This window comes from Aspergillus lucknowensis (assembly GCF_044049455.1).
Source record: "Aspergillus lucknowensis strain CBS 449.75 chromosome Unknown BJX67scaffold_55, whole genome shotgun sequence".
Classification (NCBI taxonomy): Eukaryota; Fungi; Ascomycota; class Eurotiomycetes; order Eurotiales; family Aspergillaceae; genus Aspergillus; species Aspergillus lucknowensis.
In genome coordinates this window covers 115,243-139,910 of record NW_027263599.1, presented here as the reverse complement: position 1 = coordinate 139,910, position 24,668 = coordinate 115,243, and the positions used below count along the sequence as shown (strand labels likewise).

At 51.8% G+C, this 24,668-nt stretch overlaps 10 protein-coding genes across 10 annotated transcripts; 7 read left to right on the top strand and 3 right to left on the bottom strand.

The window, feature by feature from the left end:
- The first annotated feature begins 807 nt into the window (after positions 1-807).
- On the top strand, positions 808-2,814 carry BJX67DRAFT_266668 (uncharacterized protein). Its single transcript, XM_071026441.1, has 2 exons — positions 808-1,086; positions 1,137-2,814. Exons 1-2 carry the CDS (start codon positions 951-953, stop codon positions 2,723-2,725), a joined length of 1,725 nt encoding a protein of 574 aa, XP_070882176.1. The 5' UTR covers positions 808-950; the 3' UTR covers positions 2,726-2,814.
- A 3,105-nt stretch (positions 2,815-5,919) lies between these two features.
- Positions 5,920-6,258, top strand: BJX67DRAFT_384940 (uncharacterized protein; the record flags this gene model as incomplete). Its single annotated transcript, XM_071033761.1, has 1 exon — positions 5,920-6,258. The coding sequence occupies one exon, from the start codon at positions 5,920-5,922 to the stop codon at positions 6,256-6,258; it is 339 nt and encodes a 112-aa protein (XP_070882175.1).
- Positions 6,259-7,486: 1,228 nt separating this feature from the next.
- On the top strand, positions 7,487-7,922 carry BJX67DRAFT_364434 (uncharacterized protein). The gene has a single exon (XM_071030190.1). The coding sequence runs from the start codon at positions 7,505-7,507 to the stop codon at positions 7,859-7,861; it is 357 nt and encodes a 118-aa protein (XP_070882174.1). The 5' UTR covers positions 7,487-7,504; the 3' UTR covers positions 7,862-7,922.
- An 868-nt stretch (positions 7,923-8,790) lies between these two features.
- BJX67DRAFT_384938 (uncharacterized protein) lies at positions 8,791-10,066 on the bottom strand (the record flags this gene model as incomplete). Its single annotated transcript, XM_071033760.1, has 3 exons — positions 8,791-9,021; positions 9,108-9,381; positions 9,471-10,066. 3 exons carry the CDS (start codon positions 10,064-10,066, stop codon positions 8,791-8,793), a joined length of 1,101 nt encoding a protein of 366 aa, XP_070882173.1.
- A 1,552-nt stretch (positions 10,067-11,618) lies between these two features.
- BJX67DRAFT_390763 (F-box domain protein) lies at positions 11,619-12,970 on the top strand (the record flags this gene model as incomplete). Its single annotated transcript, XM_071034678.1, has 1 exon — positions 11,619-12,970. Exon 1 carries the CDS (start codon positions 11,633-11,635, stop codon positions 12,968-12,970), a length of 1,338 nt encoding a protein of 445 aa, XP_070882172.1. The 5' UTR covers positions 11,619-11,632.
- Positions 12,971-14,062: 1,092 nt separating this feature from the next.
- Positions 14,063-14,977, bottom strand: BJX67DRAFT_266650 (cupin domain-containing protein). The gene is made up of 4 exons (XM_071026440.1): positions 14,780-14,977; positions 14,667-14,724; positions 14,440-14,612; positions 14,063-14,381 (listed from the first exon to the last, which is right to left on the bottom strand). The coding sequence occupies exons 1-4, from the start codon at positions 14,930-14,932 to the stop codon at positions 14,229-14,231; spliced, it is 537 nt and encodes a 178-aa protein (XP_070882171.1). The 5' UTR covers positions 14,933-14,977; the 3' UTR covers positions 14,063-14,228.
- Positions 14,978-15,191: 214 nt separating this feature from the next.
- Positions 15,192-16,800, top strand: BJX67DRAFT_390761 (Zn(II)2Cys6 transcription factor; the record flags this gene model as incomplete). The annotated part of the gene is made up of 2 exons (XM_071034677.1): positions 15,192-15,267; positions 15,315-16,800. Exons 1-2 carry the CDS (start codon positions 15,209-15,211, stop codon positions 16,798-16,800), a joined length of 1,545 nt encoding a protein of 514 aa, XP_070882170.1. The 5' UTR covers positions 15,192-15,208.
- Positions 16,801-16,865: 65 nt separating this feature from the next.
- Positions 16,866-18,020, bottom strand: BJX67DRAFT_374752 (uncharacterized protein; the record flags this gene model as incomplete). The annotated part of the gene is made up of 2 exons (XM_071031592.1): positions 16,866-17,264; positions 17,322-18,020. 2 exons carry the CDS (start codon positions 18,018-18,020, stop codon positions 16,866-16,868), a joined length of 1,098 nt encoding a protein of 365 aa, XP_070882169.1.
- A 695-nt stretch (positions 18,021-18,715) lies between these two features.
- On the top strand, positions 18,716-20,554 carry BJX67DRAFT_390754 (MFS transporter; the record flags this gene model as incomplete). The annotated part of the gene is made up of 3 exons (XM_071034676.1): positions 18,716-18,936; positions 19,029-19,385; positions 19,440-20,554. 3 exons carry the CDS (start codon positions 18,716-18,718, stop codon positions 20,416-20,418), a joined length of 1,557 nt encoding a protein of 518 aa, XP_070882168.1. The 3' UTR covers positions 20,419-20,554.
- Positions 20,555-20,647: 93 nt separating this feature from the next.
- Positions 20,648-22,615, top strand: BJX67DRAFT_364426 (MFS transporter). Its single transcript, XM_071030189.1, has one exon. The coding sequence runs from the start codon at positions 20,707-20,709 to the stop codon at positions 22,204-22,206; it is 1,500 nt and encodes a 499-aa protein (XP_070882167.1). The 5' UTR covers positions 20,648-20,706; the 3' UTR covers positions 22,207-22,615.
- Positions 22,616-24,668: the final 2,053 nt, after the last annotated feature.

Below are 24,668 nucleotides of genomic sequence, written 5' to 3'. Positions count from 1 at the left end.
AGATGACTGACCCGGCAAGAATCCTATGGGCCTGATGTGACCCTCTGCACCAAAATGAGTGGTTTGGAGGGAAGGGCAGGTCCCGATTCTGTATCCTTGGAAATTGTAGTAGTAAGGCAACCATGCTGTAATTGATGTGGGTCCCTGAACGCCCAGGCAGCGTGATATGATTACTGCAAAGAGGGTAGCAAGAAACTATAGCTCGTGGCCGCTGAAGTTGTCTGCCATGTTCGTTCTTCAGCTCGCTCCTGTTTCTCTTTTTCTTATCTTCCTTCATCCTCTGCTGCTTCCGTATCTCCTCTGCCTGCAGAAAGAGACGTTTGTAATCCAGCGTGCTGTTGTCGGCCATGGTGTTGGAAAGGGGAAGCAGGAGCTTCCAAGGTTGAGATGCACTGGTGCTCAATCCAGCAGGCTGGAGTCAACTGATCACGGTCCCCGGAAATTCATGTGACACAGTGGGTCGCTCCTCACTGGATGGGAGATGTCGACGGTCAACTATCTTGGTGACGGATCAATTCACATCCAACTATATTAGGATTGGCCAGCACCATTGCTTCACCACCTCCTAATATTGCTTCAATCTTTCCTTCATTTCTCTTCACTCGTTCAATCCCTCTTTACTAATATGGTCAACGTGAAGGTCTATTGCAGGGCTCCTCACAGGTATAAATATTGTTAGAGAGACCTGAGTTCGCAACTCAGATTCTTCTTCCGCTTTCATCCCGATGATTGCTTACCTACGCTCTTAGTCATCTGAATCTCCCCTTCGCTCGCACCTCCTTGGCTCTTCGAACACCTGAATCCACGGGACAGTGGGTGGTCGTGGGTCGGCCAAACAACCTGCCTTATTTCGCCAAGGATCTACACTCACTAAATATTGGCATGCTGTTTGGTTCTGCTTGTTAAAGAGAGCCGCCAAAAGGAGAGTTGAATTGTTCAGAACGATTGCAATGGGAACTCGAGGCCTTGAGATAGTGCGCTTCCGTGGGCGTTACTACATTCGCTACCACCAGTTCGACAGCTACTTCGAGGGTCTTGGCGCCAAAATTATCGCGAGCATCCCTGCCGACCCCAAGGAATACCGTCGTACGCCGTGAGGAACTATCCGTGACTTACATTACACTAACGATCTGCAGAATGGCTTCAGTCGATGCGAGCCGAGTATGCGGTCAAGGAAAATGCCCTTGAAAGTCATGTCTACACGATCCGCGAGGGGGTTAAACCTGACTATTCGGAGTTTCGCGAGTTCTGGACGCTTCCTTCCGAATTCCCGCGGCTGGTTAACCAAGTTGCGTACTTGTTTGTTGAGTATATTTACATCATCAATCTCGACCGTGAAGTCCTTACCATGGACCACAGCATACATTGGAGGTTGAGAAATATCCTGCGCCAGGACGAACTATGGCTTCCCGCTATTGTGGAGAGCGTCTATCCGGGCAAGCTCACCATCTCACTTGACGTCTGCCCGGAAGAGCATATGGCCTCGCCAGCTTTGGAGTATCCTAAGCGGAAGCTGGGGATTGAATACAGCTTTCACTGTGTAACACCGAGAACATACCTTGCAGAGGCGCAAAAGGTGTTTCTCACATTCATTATGGCTAGAACGCTTGTTGAATATAGGTACGAGGTCATCAGATATGGGATGGAATGGAGCCCGGACTCGTTTCCCTTCCGCGAGTTGGCGTTTGCTCTCGTCTCAATTGCGTCTAGTCAGGCCACATTCCATTCTTTCCCTGCTCAGCAGTGTAATCCTCAAACTTGCGACACATCAGACTGCAACTTAAACCACTTACCCAAGTCACCTGGATGGCTTGACGAAGAGTGGGCTGGTGATAGAGCTCCGTTGCTGGAATTTGGCTCCTCGGCTCATCGACCGGGCGAGCCTCCACGAGCGTCACCTACGGAGACGATGTACTGGGTCGAGGATGTGCTTGTCAGCCTTGTACTGGTGGTTGATGGAGAGGCCATCACAAAGGCCGTTACTTGGGGCATTGAGCAGGGACGCGCAAACTTTCAGATCGTTGTCCTGTCGCTCTTCGAAGCGGCCTTTGCGGAGGTCTTACTAGGTGGCGGCGAGGAACCTTTTGTTAAAGTCAGTACACCTGTCGATCTCTCACCACTACGCGAAGATTATTGTGTAAGCACACATCCGCGCATGCGTTCAGAGCTGAAACCTGGGATGAAATTTCGGCATCAGCGCGGTGAGCGTATCATGGACTCAAACTGCACAGGGAAAGGGCAAAGGCTCCAGAGCCAGTTCCCTGGGCTCGGGGCGCTCACCAACTTCTTCGAAGTCGCCGCGAGCCGCCGCGCAGCATCCAAGTCGGCAGGAATTCTCCCGCCGGAGCTGTATGATATGATTCTGGATTTTGTCGACTATGATACGTGGAAGTCTTGCATGCTAGTATCGACAGTGTTTCGTTCCCAGTGCCCCCGCAAGTATCGGGACGATCGGATGAGGATCGTGGCAGGGCCTTTTGTGAGGTTGGATAAGCACAGGGAGCCTCTGATGTCCTTTGACTTTGAAAACATGCAAACGGGCGAGATCCTTCCAATGATACAGGATCCGCGTTGTGTGTGGATGGGGGAGTATAACTGGATGCCAATCATTGGTCGCGACCGAAAAGCACTCATGTTAGACATCGTCATTCAGTTTCTGCCGGCGGGGGATGTGCCTGTAGAGGCTGACAGCGACGATGAATGCCTGAAGTCTTCTAGCAGCTAGAAGATGCTTGAGTGAGTCAGTCTTCAGCTCGCAGCGGCCGCCAAACGGAATCATGAGAATCTCGGAGACGCTCTGCAAAATCATTGATCGGTTTGCCTTTCCTGTCTCTCTCTTTCCTCTGGCAGATTCTTCAGGAGAATGTAGTGAATTTAGTTGACCATTTAATGGCTTGCTCTAATGCGCAGATTTGAGTACATCCGAATGCTCACTGAAGAATTCAACTTCGCAGGTTGCGTGGGTGGCAAGATTGAGGATTCGGGTCATGATGAAGGGGAACGTCCACGGCTGTCATTTCATTCCAGGCGAACCACACCCCGCATCCAGAATAAGAATACTGTACCGCGGCATCTCTCGAGGCTTATCAGTCAAGGCCTCGTTTTTCACATTTCTCAGCCAATCGTAACGTGAACGTATTTCGGTCCGCCCAGATTGGTAAATCAATCTTGTTTATGGGATTGCAAGCGACATGCTGAGCATGGTTGCTGGCAGTCAAATGGCCGCTGTTCCTGATGGTATTCATCAGTTGACTGAGTTTGACAATTGCACCTCCTTTCTGCGATGCTTGTTGCATTCTTCTCCTCACTTCATTCTGTGGGAAATCGCCACTCCACGAAAAAGGGTCAACCCTATCTAGTGAAGGGCTATTCTGGTTGACATAGCATCCCCCTCGCTCAAGCTTGGCCGTCAATGGCATGTTCAATGGCGGCCAAGATGGCCGAAGAAGAGAACGAGAGCGATTCTGAGCCAAGGACAAAACGTCTCGGGCGCTGTACCCTTCGGGCAGACTACGTCAACACGAGCACTATCAAAATTGGATCCAGCAGCTCCTTGGCTGACGATTCCCAAGGGACATTGCATTGTCCGAGGGTTATATTGGTGGGAACTCGCCACTCCACTAAACAGGGCCAACCATTCCTAATGAGCGGCTATTCTGATTGACACATTAGCATTGAGTCGCATACATCTGTTCTGTTACTGGAGGACGGAACATTGCGCCTTGCATCCTGTGTTATTCGCCATACCTTATATTTTGCACCTCCTCAAGACTCCTCTAATTTGTCAACTGTCGTCGTATTTCAAGACTCGAAATTGAGGCTTACTGCGTCTACCCCTACACTAGCCCGGACGATAGTAGCTACTGATGATGGGGGCCGCTGCTTGCGGCAGGAATCACGCGGGGTTTTCAAGGTTTCAAATGACCGGGTGGCTCTTGTGGAAGCAAAAAGACAGCTCCAATGCCTAGAGAATGGTGAGCCTCATCGGCGCTCGGTGTGGCTCCAATTGGGTGTTTCACCGTGGTATTGCGGCTGTGTTGCTGCTCACCTTGCGTTTTTGCAGCACTTTTTGCAGCACTTTTCGCTGCTTTTCTTGTGATTTTCCTTGCAATATGCACTTCTGCATGTTCTGGCATGACCTCTGCTTTATTTTGACGCTTCAACGAGCATCATGGCTTGCTGCATTAGCTTGACATTTGCTGCGCTTGTTGCTTTGCTTCAGCACCACAGGTATTTGCTCCGCACCTGCTGTTTTAGCTGCATGCACGTTTCCATTTGGCATGCTAACAGTGCGGCAGATACCTTCAATATTAAAATCCGAGTCCTACCCCCGCCCGCTTGGACCCAGCCACCGCCCCTACTCTTTGTCCCCGTGGCGGACTCCTGAAGAGAGTCTTTCTTTTTCGAGAGAGCGTGCCACCAATGCTGTCATGCAGGGGTGCGCTGTTCCCTTGTCCTCACAGGAGAACCCCGTTGTGACTAGTGCTGCTCTCAGCACCACGGGATTCCAGGCTACAGCGCTGTAAGTGCCTCCTTTTGTCCTTTGCGCTGCATTTGCTAACTTCTTGTTGCTGGAGCCGGCTTCTGCGGCTGCTGCGATACATCTGCAAATAGTATTGTATGCCGAGCCTCCCGCACCGATGTCCGCCCCCCTATTTCAATGGTCAACCCGTAATTTCGGACATATGTCTCGCGCGGATGATTTGCGAGGCTCTAGTGGCTAGAATAGCCGTTCCGCTTGTGGAACTGGAGCACAGCAGGTAAGGAAAGGACTGGCTTCTATGATATATTACCCTGCGTCTATTTTTCACGCTTTTACTGACCGTTCATGACAGTATATTGGTTATAAACGCCACCCAGCATTATATGTGCTCCCTTTATTCGAAATCTCCAATACTTACCTCCAAGATGTCGTCAGGGTTGTTCATTTTAACCCTAGCGGCCGAGCCTCGTCCCCGGCGTGGGCCTGCAGGCCGTGCTTGTAATGTGCCAATTGTATGGCGAAGTATTCCTCCAACACTCTTTTGGCTCCAGAAAATCTGCAATACGACCCTGACCGCAGATCCACGGACCGTTGTACCTATCCGTGAAATGGACGTGTGACGGGTGCCGCTTGCATGCTGCCAGGGAGACAAAATTTCTCGGGATACGCGATGGTTCGAAGTAGCAGCAAATCGGAATTTCCCCAGCGGATCGCAACAGAGCTCCAAAAAACCCAGCGGCTAGCGCTGCTCTGAAAGTGATGCTCTCCGGCGAAAACAGCATCACATCCTGGACGGAACAAAACCCGGCCATGCCCTCTCCTACCACAAGTGCGCGCTCTGGCTCCTCGGCCTATATCTCCCCCTCCTAATTATCCCCTGGATCCTGATGAGCGTCGTGACGGTCCGACCAATCACCTTCGCGGCTAAGGGGTGGTTGGATGTTCCGATTCTCCGGCCGCGTTTACCGAGTGGCTTGAAGGAAGACGGGATCGGCGTTTTAGTGGTATGGATTTGTCCTTATTCTTTTTGGTTGGTTGCCTGAGTGTGCCTGTATGTGTGTGTGGCGAGAGAAAGGGAAGTTCTTAGGCGGATATGGCATAGCTGCGATTCAGCGACCTTTGGAGCAACTGCCGGTGCAGGACGAGGCAAAAACTGTTGTTCCATGCAATGACCAGCCGGAGCTTGTCACCAACGAGGACTCAACCTGTGATAAATTAGGGGTAGACTCTAAGTTCATTGGTAAAGATGCGGAACCCCAGCTTCTTGTGCAGTGTCCGCAGAATTTAGTTGTTCAGCGCACCACAGCGCCACAAACACGCCGCAATCTCTCCAAGCCATCTACAGCATATGCAAGTACGGCCGAGTGCCTTTCTACATCTACCAGCCACCCCAAGACTCCAATGGATATATCCTTATTTCAACCTGCGGCACTAACATGCCCAGCGCGTGTGACTTTGGCCCGTTAGTCCTCTCCGAGTTCGTGGCAGGCTCCGTGGACATGTTCTCCGGGGCGGGCAGCGCCCGGCAGCTCCTCGAGATAACAGTGTTCTTTGCAAACGAGGCCCTCCTTTCTGTCACTGCCACGGCGGATCCACCTACCTCCCGACCCGTCTATACGTCTCCGGGGTATGCCCTGGTTCTCGGTCGTCGCGCTGGTGCTTGTGTCCGTCGTAATTATGTTGCAGGTGGTCGGGTTGTTGTTGTTGATTCGGTTTATCTATTCGGCGCCGTCGAGGACGGTCTCGCTGGGATGCGGCGGCACTTGCGGGTATAGGGGCGCAGTGGCAGGCGCGGGGGGGGTCGAGTTCGATACGTTGCGTGTAAGTGGGGTTGTAGGGATCGGGGAGGCAGAGAAGGTGGTGATGGACGGGGCGAGGATAGAAGTGGGGTTACAAACCCGTGGACAGGAGGCCAGGGTTTTGGGGTTGGGAGAGCCGGGTGTGGCGTGGAGAACGTTTGGGTAGTATTTTCCCAGTATACCTCGAACCAGGTTAGCATTCATTTCAACCTTGTTGTTGGTGACAAATGAAGCTAGAACAGTTCGGGGAGCACTTCAAGGACAGACTTTTCGTCGTGCATTGGATATGAGAAGTCTGATCTCGACAACATTGTCTTGGTTGAAGACTTTTTACCACCAGCCGGCAGACAGCTGCAACCCTTGCGCAATGCCTGCGGTCTGCCGGGTTTTGATCCGCTCTTTCTTGGCGCTATTTCCCGCTTCTCCGAACCAGGGGCCACTGGCCTGGGTGAACTTTCTGTGCTGATCACCAGTTCATGGACGCCTAATGTGCCGCTGAGAAGCCATCTTTTTGGAGTCCATCGCTGTGCTGTTGGACTGGGGAGCAGTGCTCTGTATAGATCTGCCAAACCAGAGAATGTGATTTGTTGGGGGCGATCAACAAAGGATTCTTTGCCGTGCCAACCATACGATGCAGCCAATGGCTTGAAGCCAGCCGCACCGCCACCTTCAGCCGCCCCGGCGTCTGAGGACACTCACCGGCTCATTGCCGACCAGAATAGCTCTTCACGCGGCAGGTTGGACCCTTTTGAGTGGAGTGGCGACTCTCCATTGGAGGATGGTCATTAGACTGGGTGGCTACTGGCGATCTTATCGCGTTTCGTATCACGGCCCCCAATGGAGCGACTCCATCCCTGCAGTTCTCATGCGTCAAAGTATGAAAGATCGTCCGAGAGAAGGACAAAGCAAGGAATTGATATCGATGTCGCCAAGCCATGCGAAAGGTATAAATATTGAGACAAAGTAGCGATGGGAGTGCTGTAGCCAGGACAGACCTTCCCTCATCATCCATCTCATCATCCATCTCATCGCATCTGAAATCCTATCCCACTATCTAAACACCATGTATCGACTTCTTTCTACCCTCCTCCCACTTCTTGCCGTCCCGGCTCTCGTCCAAGCAGAATGCCAACTCGCCAACCAACTCGCAGAGGGCGAAAGCGTGGTTGAAACCAACGAATTCCTCTGCAAGCCCCAGGGCGAAGGCTCGTGGACCTTTGCCATGGAAAACACCATGGTTGGCGTGCCAACCTTCAACGGCGGCCAGGCATTTGCTGGAGTTGTCGGCAACAATGCATTCATCCTCTACGACCACACCTGCACGATACGCGGGGTGTACGATCCACACGACGACGGCAACTGCGCCATCCCCTATGTCATCATGGAGAACTTCCTGGAATATGTCCTCACCGTCACTGAGGTGAACTTTGACCTTGGAGCAGGCGACTTTACCTTCTTGTATGCGAATGGCGCCTACAGTATCTGGGAGAACCAACATATCTGCACGGACATTAGCAATGGACTTCAAGCTGTTGAGGCCTGCAAGGCCGCGTTCCCGCTCCACGGTGAGCCTGCTTAGTGGATGGATAAAACCCGATATTTGTTCGGAGAAGTGTTGTGCTGTGTTGTGCTGGCTGGAGACTTTGTTTTTTTTTTCCATGTTTAAACCCCCTCTCTCTTCTTCACACAAGTTGTTGGTTCGATTGTTCAAGGTCAATCTTGATTGTATTTACAGTGTCATTCTCTTCTGCGTTCCCTGGAGCTACAATCAAGCTAATAAAGCGGGGTGATTCGATCGATTATATTATATCCGGGGGTCATAAGAGCCTTGAAGTTACTGTATCGTGAGGTCTACAGCCGTAAACACTAGAAGACAAAAATACCCCTCCGTAGAGCTACTAGAGATTGAAAATACCTGTTGACGAGGGTACAAATGTGCTCCGAGGCATTCGCCTGTGGCCAGCTTTTAGAAGAAATATTGTTCCTTTCCAAGTGATAGCCTTGTACAGTTCCCTCATGGCTGGTGTATGTTTAGCTTTTTGGATGGTGTTGACAGCTCCCCCCTTACTGATTTAGCCAGGAAAGTCCACAGTATACTGACCGTGTACCTTTCTTTAGAGTATTTCCGCTTTGTTTGGGAATGGTTTTCCGAATTCTGTTTCGGCTTTTTTACACATTGAGGGTTTCGAGGGTCCTCACCTTTAATGGTGATATCTCTATAGCAGAGCAATTGCATGGGTTGGGCGGGATAATCCTCTTGGTGGACGGAGTGATCCTTTGGGTAGTGGAGCACTTGAATCGCCCGAATTCAAGCCCTAACTTGGGCCATTTACACCTGTTTCACAAACACGGGGCAGCTATTCTTGAATTATCTAATAGGAGCAAATTCAACGTAGATTCGGACATACACGCGCTCTGATTCTTTCAGAATAGCCTGAAATGCTCACTCCAGGGGTGCCTGCTGGTCTTCTCCGTCTGGTACAATCAATCCACATTGCGTTCCATCGCCTAGGCGTTATCCTCCTCCACCGGCTCCTCCGCCGGCTCCTTCTGCAACACCTTCAGATCTCCGGCTGGCTGACTGGAAAAGTAGCTCATGAACAGGGGCATATTCTCCTCGCGTGCCTGGGGCGAATTGAACTCGTAAATGTCGCTTTTGTACACATGGAACTGATCGGCAGCAACATGAGCCTGAACGATGCGAGCCTTTGTGCCATTAAAGCAGGAAACTACCATAACCTTTGGGGAATAAAATTAATAGTTAGTGCATCATAATCGACACTAGATTAAAGTGTTGTTGAGGGAGGGAGGGGTACAAAACATACCGGCGTGATCTCATGGTCCTCGTATACCCTCATCCGCGTCTTCATTATTACCAACGCAATCAGCAGCTCAGACCGGAGTAGCTCAGGCTCGGACGTGTGGCCATGCTCTAACACGATGATAATGTGAGGGTTGTGGTGATCGATTTCGGGGTCTCGCTGCCACACGGAGTTGATTTCGGTGGCCCAGGGGGCACGGGGGTTGCTGACATCCTTGGCGGCGGCGAGGACTGGGTGGGGAATGTATCCGCCTCGTAGTATTTTGTCGTGGAGATATCTAGGTAGGCTATGGTTAGATATGATTTGTCGTGAGATGAAGTAAGTTAACCGTGGGAATATGGAATGGAAGGGTGGAGTAAGACACACGTTGAATCCCACCCTGAAAGCCTCTCGAGAGAGCCACTGTCATTCGGAAGTCTGGCATGCTCCCCGAACTGGATCCCCAATTCACAGGCCAGTGTCTGCGCACCGTCGTCGTTGTCCGGATCGTTGGCCGAGTCTCGGTCGTGACGGGGCCAGAATCTCTCATTATGCTGGATCTCCTCTTCGACAAGTGGATCATCTGTATCGAGTGGGTTGGCGAGCACCCAGGCGACCATCTGTGGCCGGAAGAAGGGACTGCCATGATCATAGGTGCCATCGGAGCGGAGCACGAGTCGCTCGAAACTGATCTTCAATGGTCTGAAGAATGTTGGGGGCACTGTATCAAATGGGTGGTTGATGAGGCGGCGGGTGATCTCCCTCATGAGTCGCGACGCTCCCTTCCTGTTCTCTCGATGCTTCAGTAGAATCTCATTCATTTGGGCGAAGTTCCTTGGGAGGTTGTTTTCTTGCGATTCCATCTCGTTGTCCTGGGTTTCAGGGTCGGTGGCTGGTGTCGGGGTGTCAAGAATCGTCCCTCTTTTATGGCGATGTCGTCGAGGAATCCGTAGCATATTGTGCCATAACTTGCGGAGAGACATCTCGCCCAATTTGAGTTTGGTTTGAGTCACAAGACGGTGCAGAAAGTTGGTTGACCCAGAGAGAGAAAAGGTAAACATGGAATGAAAAACTTTGGCGGCGACAAACACAAAGCCTGTGTGCGATGCCCGCGTATGAGCGAGGGAATTGAGGGAATAAGGGCATAGCACCAGGACACCCACAATAATATTTCTAGCGGCCATGACAGGCCTCGTAACATCAGTTCTGTTGATACAGTTCTATTCCACCACCCCTCGTTCCCCGACATAGTTTGCAGCGTTAGCCAATCTACAGAACAACCTCACAATGCAAGCATCAGCAAGCGCCAATACCCTCTCTGGGAGAAGAGCAGCAGCCTTTCCACTCACCAAGGTGCCAGGTTTTAAGGTGCCCAGGAACCTGCGAGAACTCAGATTCCTCCTCCAAAAGGCTCGGCCGCTTGGGCGGACCATCCATAATCCAAAGGAAGAGATCATGGACTCTGGCTCTTGTACCACAGAGATCCAATATGCGGTGCTGCGTGGTGTCAGCAGAAGAACCCGCGGAGGAGGAGCTAACCTGTCGGATTACCGCTTGAACCAGTATCGGCAATAGTCGAAGCCGAGTGCCGGCTACTCATGGTGGATGGACCAAGCATCCAGCGGCAAGAGGCAGCTGAACTGGTGACCTTGCTTCTGGGCAGCCGTGCTACTCTATTACCGGGCCTAAAGGACCAGTGAGTCGCTAGCCTCCGTCGTTTACAACTTCAGGCTTTGATTAATTCAGAAAATACAGTGTTCTAATTGTGTCGCAAGATCGCCACCGGATCTTTCTCAGCTTCGCGTTGATAATCCCGGGCTACATCGAGTATCTCAGCAACCCCAGATTAGCTTGGACTCAAAGCCTTACATAGTTTTGACCCCATCTGGACCCTCCAACTTATTTCATGAAGACCATTTGCGGTTTGGCAGCGTTCTGGTGTTCTTCATTTTGTCCTACATTACCGCCTTCTGGCCGCACGTGTATCTGAGCGCGAGGTTTCAAGGATCTCTCGAATGACAACCTTCCAATGATCCAAGATGCAGAGCCAGTAGCTGCCACATGCGGGAACTCGCCACAATTATTGTGGCAATAACTTGAACGGCCAGTGCCTAGTTCATCGTGGAATTGGAGGTGGGAATGCAAGCACCTCCATATGGTCACCAGGAAGCAACTCACGGGGGGAAACATACGAGTGTCCTCTGGAACATACATGGCAAGGACTGTCCGCCGTGGTTACTTGTTGCCGGGAGATTATAATTGACGGATCCAGTTACAAAGGCATTAATATCTGGGAGGATGTAAAATAGTTTACTGTCAAGCCTCACAAATGTCTAGAGTTAAATTTTGTCAGCCAGAATGAGTCCTTCAGCAACCCTGGAAAGTTTATACTTCATGGCTCCACTCCCTTGCTCTGCCCATGTCATCCAGCCGAAAAAAGGTTAGACTTCGAGTCTATCCCCGTCACGTGCGTCCTCCGCCCAACCCCACGTGGAAAATATCTCCAGCCCCCCATTGAGCGTTCACCACTGCCAACTTCGGCAGACACAATGAGCGTTGCAGGTGGTCTAGAGGGCTGCCCTCCCGAAATTGTCGAGAGCATCACCATCCTTCTAGATGTGACAGATGCCGGCAACCTCCGCCTGGCCAGCCGATGCCTTTGTTCAAAAGTGAGACACGGGATCTTCAGATCCTACTTCCGATCCAAATGCGTCAAAGTCGTTGGTCCCGAGCTTGAACGTCTCGTAGCCATAACGCAGCACGGTTGGCTCGGATGTGAGATCTCCGACTTGACGCTCGTCGGAATCGTCAATGACGCCAAAACTTTTGAAGCAAATCCAGAAAATCTGCCGGAGCGGCTGGTCCATCTCCTCGGAAATGCATTCAAAAATATAGCGGCAAATGGAACTTTCCGAAAGCTACGCTCGTTGTCTCTTGAAGTCATTGTCTGTTCACCGGATTCGAAGGACGAACTCGCTCCCATTGATGGTGGACCACAGAGGCCTATCTGGCAGACGGCCGCCGAGACAGCTCGAATTACCTTCTCGGCGTTGCAGGGAAGTAACCTGGAAATAGAGAGCATGAACATATTTAACAGGCAACTCCGGTGCAGTATCGCCGGCAACGAGCTCAGTAGAATAGACTATCACGCCAAGGGACTTAGCAAAACACTTTGCTCTTTGAAGTCCCTATCTATCAGTGTTTCGGAACGCATGTTCGACGCAGAGCTGGAAGCTATTCTCACCGGAGATTTGGACTACGATGGTGCCACAGATGACGAGGGCCGCGCCCTGGAAGAGGCTGCAAGGCAGGCATGCAATGATTGCAACTTCACCGGCCTAGCAGGTTTAATACAGGCCTGCGAGAACATCACATACCTGGACATCCTCCACCGCCGAGTAAACCTTGGGTACCCGCTCTCGAGAATTCCAAATGAACGGCTCTTTCAGCGCGTGGCTGGCCTGGGTACTACCCTCCTCCCTCCGTTGGAGGAATGTATACTCCGCGGTGTATTTCTCACGGAGATTGATCTATCAGCTTTTGTTAAGGCGGCTCCTTTTCTCCGCCGTCTCTCCATTGAGGCTGTGACTATGGTACTTGGAACGTTCCAGTCTATTTTTGATTATATTACATCTGATATCTCCAAGCTGGAGTATTTGTACCTTGAACAGCTTAGGACCGGAAGTGACATGGTCCATTTCACAGATGCTGGACATCCGAAACTTTATACTTGGGAGAATGCTAATGGCAGCAGTACGTTGAAAAGAGAGGGCGAGGACGTCAGGAGGCCGATTCAATGCCATCAACTCACGGACTGGTTACCCGTCGGCTCTCCCAATTTTCGAGCATGGTTGCGGGACCAGCGACGGAAATACGGGCCTCCGTAGGAGTAATTTGGCTTGATTATATCTGTATATAGCTTCTTGAAGCCAAATAATACATTTCTAAAAGAATAATTCATTGAATTTGCTGCGAGAAAAGTAGTAGGGCAAGGGAGGCTGCGTAGATCCAACTAAACGGGGTCCGGCATGCCAGGTGTATACTGCCTGACCAGCCAATGGCGCGGCCAGGGAGATTACATGACTTGCTTGAAACTCGGCAAGATAGAGAGGAATTTAGAATACACTATGCTGCTGAATAGCGTCTACGATCCTAGATAGCTCACTCTGCGCATGAAGTATGCTGGGCATCGAAGCCGACTCGCCTATCGTTCCAAAACCTAGACATTAGCACCATAATTCTGAAGCAAAACCGTACCAGATGGGTGCCATACATTCGCCAGCTCAAGTGCTGGCCGGCCGCCAGAGTTCCCCCGACTCAACTTTAGCGCCGGCCTCGAGGAGCAACTCTATTATCTCGAAACGATACCTCGTGGGCATGGGCCCCGAGCACGCAACAAGCAGGGACAAGCAATAATTTTCATCTTTGGCCTCGATATTGGCATGGTGATCCATGAGAACTATCGCACAAGTCGTGTGGGAGTGATAAACAGCAAGACTTAGCGGCGTCCTGTGCTTCTTATCTCTTGCCTCTATTCCAGGACCGCGGTTGATAAGAAGCTCGACACAGGCTCCGCTACCTGATACAGCCGCCGCGGCCAGTAGTGTTTTGATCATCCTCATTCTCGGCCTCTAAATAAGCTCCATAATTGAGAAGAGATCAACATAAGCTCTACTATCTGCTGCAGCTGCTACGGCAAGTGATGTTTGACCTTTCCCAGAGGGGGGCTGAGCTCTCTGAGTACACGACTTTGTGGGTGTAGGGGGTTTTGTTGAGGAGGGCGTGGAATCCGGGGTGTGTGAGAATGAGGGCATTGATGTCGGACTCTAAGGGTAGGCATGTTGCGATGTTTATGAGGCGTTCATTGGAAGGCGCCAGATTGGTTCATTGGACATTTTGTATTTGGGCCGTTGGGACGGAGGCAGTTTGGGGGTCAAGTCGGGCGAGGGATATAGCAAGAGGGACAGGACATTGAAAGTAAGTCCTTTGCATTGATGAACTTATTGACTTAGCTCCCTTGTGCTCTAGCTGTGCCACCGCGAGAGTATATATACATGGCTGGGCTTCGATGACCCACTCAATCAATACAACAAAAGAAAAAGTTATTCGAGACGCAGAATAATCTGGGGAATGAGAATTCTCAGGTCAAGCCGTCGCACGATTCCAAAGAGTCCACAGTGGTCCATGATAACCCCCAACAGGATCCCACTCCGGAACAGGAACAGCTCCAGCTTCCTCCTTTATGGACTGGTACCGCGACTCGTCTTTGCAGTACTCATTCTTCCACTTTGGCGCGCCCTAACCGGTGCACGTATCAGTTCCGCGTCTAGGATTTTCGGGGTAGTGAAGAGCTTACTTCAGGATAGACACCCATATAGCGGTAATCGCCCTCGAAATCCTTTGAGCAGTGAGAGACCCCTGCTGGGAGTATGATCACGTCGCCGACTTTCACGTGGATCGTTTGTCCCTTATCAATGTCATCGAGGGGTCCGGCGCCGATGAGGAGGGTAGATGATCCCTGGAAGACGGCTTCGTATCTGAAGTCAGCAGGCAAACTCTTGGTCAAGGGACACAGAGACGAACCATAGCATTCGTGAGTATTCGGGTGGAAATGGTGTCGGGGAATCGCTCCCCAGATGCCCTGAATCTGTTAAACCTGGGCCTGAAACCGGGGGGGATATCGATCTTGAACTCACACCTTTCAGCCATCTGTTGCCTTCCAGTTGAGTCTGTATGGTTTCTTCGTCGTATGGCTTTGAGAGGACGTCTCGATATACAAGCACAGGTAGTTGACTGTTCGGGACATAGCGGGTTGGTTCGCAGAAATATATCTCTGGTTGTGCTGCCATTGTATGAGAGTTGACGACCGACGGATGTTCGGCGGGGACAGAAAGGTCGTATCTGTTTGGTCTCACATATAGAAACATGTCTGGGTGCGGGGACTCACCGTGGCGAGCCTCACGTGGCATGCCTCGTGGCCTGGGCCGGGAATTGTTTGCTGGATTTGGCGTAGCGCGTTTCACGTCCAAGTACTTCCCAAACTGAGTCTCCAACACGACAACACTCAGCGGAGCAATCTCATCATTCTATCAGTTCAAGACGGATTCCGTCATCTCATTACACAAATGGACTCAGAGCAGCGGCATCGCAGATCCCGAGACGGTTGTTGGACCTGCAGAAGAAGGTAGAGCGGGCTACCCCCGTCCTTGCAGTATTGATAACACAAGACAGGAAGAAAAAATGTGACGGCACCGATGCTCCGTGTGGGAACTGTAGTCGACTGGGCCTGCCATGCGAGCGTGACGTTCGGCTCGTATGGGAGGATGACTCCCGAAGAGACGCGATGAAGAGAAGGGGATCAACCGTACGGAGGTCTTCACGGCAACCCAATGAGATGGAGCGCCGAGTGGCGGAGGATACCGTGCCTTTGGAAATGGAGGCCTCTGATAGTCTTCCGGGTGGCGATTCCTCGAACCTCATACGCAGAAGCCTTTCAGAATGGCCCTTTGAACTTGAACGCGACGAGTTTTTGTTGCTCGATCACTACATCCAGAGATTTTCGAAGACTTATCCGACGTTCTCCGGTCCTACAAATCCGTTTCTGACCGTGATCCTCCCACTATCTACTAAAAGCCGCGTGGTGCTCGACTCTCTGCTCGCTCTAAGTGGCGTCCAAACGTGGGAGAATGGAGCGTTTGCTATGGGCGAGGCAATGTTGAGGATGAGGCGGAAAGCCCTCCGTGGATGTCGGAAGCTCCTGACGCAATTGAATCAGGCCGAAGTTGAGCTGGATAAACTCTCGACTTGGGATATTACCGGGGAGAATACGATCGGCCTGTTCGCCAGCTGCATGTTATTGCTCCTCTACGAGAAGCTCGTAGGTGAAGAGCAAGAGAACTGGTCGCCTCATCTGAGTTTCTTTGCTCGGCTGTGCCCTCGGGCTGGTGTACCAGCTTCTTCCTCATGGAACGGAGTTTTCCAATTCCTCCTGAATTTGTTCCTATACAATGACCTTGTCCGCTCAACGTCGCTTGAAACATCGACTCTCTCGGATTTTTACCTCGACGAAATGCCTTCAATGATTCCAGAAATTTGGCAAGACCCAAATCTGGACCGCTTCACCTTTCCCCGTCTCATCGCTCGGATCAGCGCCGGCGATACAAGTGTTACGGATGCAGATATCGCCGCGTGGGATGGGAGGTTGGACTGGTTCCCCAGCTTTGCGCTTGTGTCCTCTCAAAACTTGGAGAATACAGTGGTCTTTGATGATTTCTTCCTAGTGTTGGATCCCTGTGTTCACTGCATCGAACACCTCATACCACCCTCGGAACTGATCGACGAAAAGCTCGTCTCGAGGCTCTACCGAATCGCGGCCATGGCCTACAGGCGCCAGAGACAAAGGGAATGCGCAACAAGTGCATATCCAGAAGCGGTATCCAGCAACAGCCTCGCCTTATGGGCCGTTCAACTGGTCAAGTTAGTACCCGAAGGCTCATCTTACGAAAACACTCTCCTCTGGCCAATTGGTATTATTGCTAAAGAATTGACGATTCGGGACGGAATGGAGAGAGTGTATATTGTATCCCGCTTGGGAACTCTCGAACGACAGTTTCATATGAAGCACTTTGCGCGCGTGAAAGATTTTCTCCTCAGATTCTGGATGGCTAAGGATCAGGGGATGAGGAATAACAATGGCTGCGTGATTCTACTCGGCTAATGGTGAGGACTCAAATAATTATCGACATAATGATTGAGTGGAGATTACAATCCGTCAAACTGACATTACTCTCCAAGCGGCCGCATCTCGTACAGTGTCTGTTGGATGTAGGTAATCTGTTCATCCGCCCATTTACGCGTTTCAGCAACACTTACAGTCTCAACTCGACACAGGCCGCTCTTCCCCTCGGGATCTGAATTCTTAACGTTTTCCTCGTATCGCTTTCGCAATGCATCGGCGGCGATTCGCGCGCGTTCGGCCAAGACGTCCAAACGGTAGGTCGTCCACTGATAGTACAACTCTGAGAGATGCGATTTGTTTCTGACATTCGCATTTGTCGTCTCATCTAGAAGCGTGGGATCCTTCGGTCGAAATGAGGTCACGATTGTGACGCGTTCGGGCATGTTCGTCACCGGGGCTGCAGTGTGCGTGATGTACCGTCCTTGGAGGAGCACGGCACAGCCCTATCAAGAAGATTAGATGGCACCGCGTGGTTGTGAAGAGGATATAGTTCAATTTACCATCTGAGGAGCTTTCACTTTCAACGTTGTTCCGTCACCCTTCATCAGCTCGGTCTCTCCCCCCGTCATATGCCGGGCATCAGACAACATGACAACACAAACGAAGGGGTGCGAGTCCCTATGCCACTCAATGATCGGTGTTGTCTGGTCTGTGACCTCCTGCTTCTTCGATTTATCCTTCTCGAAATCCAGGATCGCCTCCTCCGTCGCAACTGGCGGCTCCACAGGTGTGTTCCTAACACCTTCAAGGCCATCAGGTCCAAGTTGAACGTTGGTATGGCTAACTTCATAGTCCATTACAGGCACGAGCTCCACTCCCGCGATGTCACTGATAATTTTGAGTACCTCAGGCGAGTGCCAAAACTGATGGATGAAGGGCGCATAGCGCGGCGCCATCCCGCGTACCTGCACGGATCCTGGGCGCGTGTGATGGAGGCAATTGTCAAGGACATCTCGACTGAAAAGTTCCTGCCGATGTCGAAGGACTGCCTCGTGTGATAGGAGCGGGAATGGCTCCGTTGTTGCTACTGAGGACAGCGCAGTGGGTTCCAGACACAAGTCCTCCATCTTCAGGACGGATGACGGCGGCGAGAACGCCAAATGCGTCGCCTGATCAAACTGAGTCGGGGGAGCATGCTGGGAAGGCTTTCCCGACGACCCACGGACCTCAGGGTGGTCGATTGCGATTGGAGGAGACATAATGATAAACAGAGATGATAGCGACGGGCAAAGATTTCTGGAATGATACCTGGAGAACAATCTTACTTGTGGTCCACTTTAATAGGAGTGTCACCAGGACATGTATATATATATGCTCTGTTGGGCACAGCGCGGGCTCTGAATCCCATTCCTCAACGCGGTAATTCGAGCCGCCTCCCCCCTGGAGGTATAGCTCTTGATCTCCGGCTTTCTCATCGCCAGTTAACATGGGACGCGCAACACCATACCGAAAATGAACTATTCAAGCCGCCATCATGGACGTTCGAAACCTTATCGGCAATCGCTTGGGGAAGGTCCAGACTTTACCGGATTTGGGATATTGTAGCCGCGCTGTGGAGAACGCAGAAAGCCCACAATTTTCCTCGTATATCCCCGCATTGATGCCAGAGTTGTGTTGGAGTACCTCCTCACTTCCCAGACGGGAGCGCTCCCGTGTGACATGGGCCTCAGCCGGTCATGCCAGGAGATGCGGGCGAATTTCGAGAACAGACGAAGTCGTATCAAGATAGGTGGTCTTCTCTCAAACAATCTCCTTTTGGACTATAAAGCTAGCTTCCTCCCCCAAGGCTAACAGGATCATCTCGCGTGCAACTGCCGACCAAACTTCTTTCATCTGGCAAGCTGATAGAGCAATACAGCGGTTACCCGACCCCATGGCTAATGCCGAGACGAAAATGCCATCTGCGGATGAGAAGAGAGAGACGAATCTGCCAGAGCTCGGAGACAAGGATATTGTAGTCGGCCATGTCAATTACCACGGTATCGACACTCGAGCGCTCCCCCAAGGGGCAGACGAGGTGTATGAAAGAAAAATCTCGATTCTAAACGAGGCGTTAATCGATCTTGGAATGGGATCGTTCCAGTGGAAGATCTTTGCGCTGACGGGATTTGGATGGTTTATTTAACGTAGCGCCCGTTTGAACACCCTGACATGATATAAATGCTGACGGTAGAATAGTTTTGGATGCAAGCCATCACTATCATTAGCCCACCTGTTCAGGTTGAGTTTTCCGTCGACCGCATCGCCTTGCTCTCTGTAGCCAAGTATGCTGGCCTGGTTGTGGGATCGAGCATGTGGCCGATGACGGCCGATTTCATTGGACGGCGTCTGGCATTCAATGCCACTCTTTTGATATCGGCTGTGGCGGGACTGGTAGGTGCGGGAAGCCCCAATTTTGTCGCTATTTCTGTATTTTGTGCTTTTATTGGAATGGGAACTGGGGGCAATCAGCCGGTTGATAGTGCCATCTTTCTGGAGTATATTCCGGCAACCCACCAGTACCTGCTGACTATGCAGTCCGCATTTTGGTCGGTTGGGCAAGCTGTTGCTGCGCTCATTGCTTGGTAAGTGGCGTATACCTAGTTCCTTCCTGAAGATTGTACTCATATGGTCATTAGGCCATTGATTGCGAATTATTCCTGCCCGTCAGATACTCCAGCCGGGCAATGCACATTCCAAGACAACCTCGGATGGCGATATTCGTACTGGACATTTGGTGGATTGACACTGACAATGTTTCTGGCTCGACTGTTCTTCAGGGTTTATGAAACCCCGAAATACCTCCTCGGCAAAGGTCTCGATAGACAAGCTGTCGAGGTTGTTTCACAAGTAGCGGCTCGAAATGGGACGACCACTTGGCTCACGGTGACTCACTTTCAGGATATCGATGCGCAATTGGCACTTGAGGATTCTGCGCCGTCTCCTGCAGCGCCCAACACGGGCTCCAAAACCATCTTCAATCGCACAATGGCCAAGTTCACTCCAGAGAAAATTAAGGCACTCTTCTCGACCCCGCGTCTCGCTCTCTCAACGTCCATGATGCTCTTTCTTTGGTGCTCGATTGGCATGGCCTACCCCTTATACAACTCCTTCATCCCAATTTACCTTGCAAACAAAGGCGTTGAGTACGGTGCCACCTCGACTGCCGAAACATACCGGAACTACGCAATCCAAGCCGTATGCGGAATCCCGGCTTCCATCCTCGGCGGCTTCACCGTCGACCTGAAACACCTAGGCCGCAAAGGCACGGGGACATTCGCCTGCCTCTGCACAGGCGTGTTCCTCTTCCTCTTCACGCGCGCCTCTACGAGCGCTAGCGTCTTGGGGTTCACGTGTGCAATTGCATTTTTCCAAAACCTCGTCTATGGGCTGCTCTACTCTTACACACCGGAGCTATTCCCCGCGCCAATTCGGGGAACGGCGAATGGCCTCGTCGCCCTGTTTAACCGGTTGTCAGGGCTCATGGCGCCGATTATTGCGGCGTATGTAGGTGTTGATACTGACTTGCCTGTGTGGATCTCGGCGGCGCTGTTTATGGTTGCGGGATTGGTGTTTCTCGTCTTGCCGATGGAGACGAGGGGGCGTGCGGCGGCGTAATTTATGGACCCGAAAATCGTCGTCTGCGGACGGCTTTTCAGGCTGCCACTCGGAGATATGATTCGGGATTTTTTGTCGGGGTGCATTTCCGAGTCCACCCAAGGTTGATAATCTCCTGTCATTTCTCGGTCAGCAGAGCTTTTAATAATTGGAACGGCCGCGGCCGGCGGCCAGCTTGGTCAGATTTAAATTGGGCGGCGTCGTATCTTCCGTGCTTGTCAACGGTGGATCCATTCGCAAAATCTTTTCTTCATCTCCCGAATCTCAACTCAAGGCTCTGTCCTCGCGATGGACGTCCCCATGGAGGAAAAACGGCAGGAGAATGAGCTTCAGCCCGTGAAAACGAACCAATCACTTGCGGACTCATTCTCTTTGCCTCGGGAGATCGCCTTCATCACCATAGTATGCATGTCCCAGTTCATCACACAGGCCAATGTTGGCATCTGCTTGTCGCCTCTTGATATTGTGGGCGCGGACTTTGGCCTCACGCAGCCTGGCGAACTGGCCTGGTTTCTGGCGGGTTATTCGTTAACTATTGGAACATTCATCCTGGTCTTTGGCCGCTGTGGAGATTTATTCGGGTACAGGCGCATGTTCGTTATAGGGTTCCTCTGGCTGGCTCTGTGGTCGCTTGTCGCTGGACTCAGCGTATACTCGAATCATATCCTGTTTATTTTTGCTCGTGTTCTGCAAGGCCTGGGCCCTGCGATGCTCCTCCCCAATGGCCTCGCTATCCTCCGCGCCACTTACCCTCCCGGAAAGAAAAAGGGCATGATATTTGCCCTGTTTGGTGCGACCGCCCCCAACGGCGCAATCATCGGCGCCGTCTTTGCGGCCCTATTCTCTCAGCTCGCCTGGTGGCCCTGGACGTACTGGTCAATGGCTATCGTGTCCGTTGTCTGCGCTGCAATCGCGTACCTCGTCATTGCGCCAATCCGGCACACAAGGCCGGCGGACCCTATTTTCACGTCACTCGACATCCCCGGTGCATTCACAGGAATAACCGGTCTCGTCCTCGTTAACATTGCCTGGAACCAAGCGCCCACGGTCTCCTGGAGCGAACCCTACGTAATAGTCCTCTTAATAGTGGGCGCGCTCTTCCTTGCCGCCTTCTTCGTCATCGAATTCCGCTTCGCAAAACACCCACTCATCCCCTTTCATGCCTTCTCCGCGGACGTCTCCTTCGTCCTCGCCTGCGTCGCAACCGGATGGGGCTGCTTCGGCACCTGGATCTTCTACAGCTGGCGCTTCCTCCACGACTCGCGAGGGTTAACGCCTCTCCTCGCCTCAGCGCAATTCATACCACCCGGTATATCCGGGCTCATCGCCGCCTTCGCAACAGGATACCTAATGAGCCACGTCCGACCGGCGTGGATAATGTGCATGTCGCTCAGCGCATTCACCCTCGGTACGATCCTGATCGCCATCGCCCCTGTCAATCAGACATACTGGGCCCTCACATTCGTCTCCTTGATCGTCATCCCTTGGGGAATGGACATGTCCTTCCCCGCGGCGACACTGATGCTCTCGAATGCGGTGAAGAGGGAACATCAGGGCCTCGCGGCATCCCTGGTGACCACAGTTGTGAATTATAGTATCTCGCTGAGTCTGGGGTTCGCGGGCACGATTGAGAGTCAGATTACGCATGGTGAAACTGCCGCAGAGAGGCTTCGGGGGTATCGCTCTGCGCTATATTTTGCGATCGGGCTTGGGGCGTTGGGGCTGGGGATTAGTGCGTTGTATACGGCGAGAAGTTATACCTGGGCTGTGGCTTCGAGGAAGGAGTAGAGTTCCTGTGTATTTTTATGGTCTATAGATTGGGCTTTGTGCTTGTCCTTGTTGGTAGGCTTGACCACTGACCCCTCATACAGCTTCTCAATTGCCATCGAGCCGGCGCCTCATAGCTTTGTTTTATTGGCTGAAGCGATGCAAGGGTGTGCTGGTCCTGTGTGAGCCTCGTGGTTGAGCCTCGCCTCACCGGTTGTCTTCAACCGCGTCTTCCTCGTTCCTTTTGAACTTCCTTCCTACTCCTGCTTGCCTGCCTGCACGCAAAGATGTCAACCGCTCTTGCCATCGCTGGACGTTTAAAACCCGAGATTCGTCTCGGCCGGGCCATTTCAGAATTTCAAGCAGACCTCTCGACGCCGCAAAAGGAGCATTTTCGAGCCCACCAAGCGAGCGCAGCAAATGGCACTAGTACACCCACTCTTCGCGATGTGATGCGGGTCACGGCCGAGATCAACCAAGAAAGCGGTCTACTCGGGCGATGCTTTGGGTCTCGTTTGACCAATATTCTGCAAGCTGTGCAGCAGTTCGCGGCTCTGGGGGACGTTGTTCTCGGTGGGACACAGAATTTACTCGCGTGCGGCGTATGGTCGCTTGTACGCATGACGCTTTTGGTACGTCCCATAGTCCCCTGTGGCGTTATGTGACCTCTAAGCCAACCAAGTTGCAGTCAGTTGTCACATATTCAGCTTATTTTGAGCGGCTGTCATTCATGCTCATGGCCGTCGGCCGCTCGGCACCGCGATACCAGACCATGGGCGCAATGTTTCTAAAGTCTGGTACACTTAGGTCATACATGTTGGAGTATTATATCGTCGTTGTTCGCCTCTTCCACCATGTGCTCCAGCTGAGCCAGAAGTCGGGGCTTTCAAAATGGATATCTACCCTCGCCGACCCAAGGCTGGAGAGCTTCCAGTCAGATCTCGAAGTTTGGGCCACCTCCATAAAGGAAGAGGTTCATTTGCTTAACGCCCAACAAACATCTGACGAGATTGCCAGAAACAACTGGTTTCGATCACATTTTACCCAACAAGCCGAAGAGCTATCGCACTCAAAGACGTTGCGGGCGAGGAAACGCATCCTTGATGCCTGTTCAGTGTACGACCATGAGAATTCCTGGAAGCAGACACGCAAGCTCGGACACACCAGGCTCCTAAATGACTCCACAATTTACGCCGCATGGAAGGAACAGAGCCAGTCGTGTACATTGGTATGTACCGGCAAGCTAGGATCCGGCAAGTCTGTCCTTCTAGCCAACATGGTTGACGATCTTAGTCTTGCGACTGCCAGAGAGACGACGATAGCCTATTTTTTTTGCCAACATGACACTAGCGAGAGCTTAACGGCTCGCACTGTAATCGGATCCCTGATACGGCAGCTGTTGTATCCAGCCACAGATCTTGCCTATGCCTGGGAAGTTGTTCATCGGACTCAAGTTGTCGGCCTTGATGGACTACTTGACATGCTCCGTCACATTATCCCCGGGGATCGTCGCGCATATTTCATTATTGATGGCCTGGGCCATTGTGATGCTGAAGAAAGAGAACTTATCCTCGCCACCCTGGGAAAGGTCCAGGGGATCATATCCTTGTCGTTATGCATCTCGTTTAGATCTGAACCTGCGAATATGCGCCCACTTGCACTGTACGATCTGCTGCACATCACTACATTCTGTATCCCAGAAAAGAACCCGGATATCGACGAATATATTAACGAAGAGCTTCAGAAATGCATTGAGACTGGAAGACTGACTGTCCGCGATCCCTTTCTCGTCCTCGAGATCCAGAATCATCTCTCACGTGGCGCTGAAGGCATGTTCTTATGGGTGGTTTTGCAAATCAAGGCGCTGTGCATGGAGCACACGGATGCGGATATCCGTCAGGCGATAGCTCACCTTCCACGCGATCTCTCCGGCATATACAATATTATCCTCGAAAAGTCAAAGGCAATTAGTACAGCGTACCAGACGAGGATTCTAGAGTTGGTGATAACTGCTCGTCGTCCCTTGACGACGGAGGAGATGAGAGAAGCTCTGAGTGTAAAGCCAGGCTACACTGTCTGGAATCCGGAGACCCTGTTGAATGACGTACGTGCGACATTGGCGTGCTGTGGTTGCCTCCTTGCCATTGATGAAGAAACTCTCAACGTTCAGATGATACATCACAGCGCGAAAGCTTTTCTGCTTGATGCGTCTGGTGGGCATGCACATTTTGACTTGGAAAGTGCATATCGGCGAACGGCGGAGATAATCGTCACGTTTCTCAACTACGGCGTCTTCTCGAAACAGGTATCCAAGAACAAAACCCCTCATATTCGTGCCGAAGCCCTGACGTCTTCGGTAATCAGTTCCACCATGTGTTCTCTCGGACAACCCCAAAAGCTGGCATTGAAACTTCTGAGGACGAGGAAGGGCGTGGATGAAAATATCGGCCACACCCTAATGGACGTTTTGGGGGGTCCTTCCA

Excerpts from the sequence above, each read along its gene's own strand:
- BJX67DRAFT_266668 (XM_071026441.1), top strand. The coding sequence starts at position 951 with ATGGGAACTCGAGGCCTTGAGATAGTGCGCTTCCGTGGGCGTTACTAC. Across the intron at positions 1,087-1,136 it reads CGACCCCAAGGAATACCGTC|AATGGCTTCAGTCGATGCGA; the intron begins GTACGCCGTGAG and ends AACGATCTGCAG.
- BJX67DRAFT_364434 (XM_071030190.1), top strand. The coding sequence starts at position 7,505 with ATGGAAAACACCATGGTTGGCGTGCCAACCTTCAACGGCGGCCAGGCA.
- BJX67DRAFT_266650 (XM_071026440.1), bottom strand. The coding sequence starts at position 14,932 with ATGGCAGCACAACCAGAGATATATTTCTGCGAACCAACCCGCTATGTC. Across the intron at positions 14,725-14,779 it reads GCAACAGATGGCTGAAAGGT|GGCATCTGGGGAGCGATTCC; the intron begins GTGAGTTCAAGA and ends TAACAGATTCAG. Across the intron at positions 14,613-14,666 it reads GAATACTCACGAATGCTATG|CCGTCTTCCAGGGATCATCT; the intron begins GTTCGTCTCTGT and ends TCAGATACGAAG.
- BJX67DRAFT_364426 (XM_071030189.1), top strand. The coding sequence starts at position 20,707 with ATGGACGTCCCCATGGAGGAAAAACGGCAGGAGAATGAGCTTCAGCCC.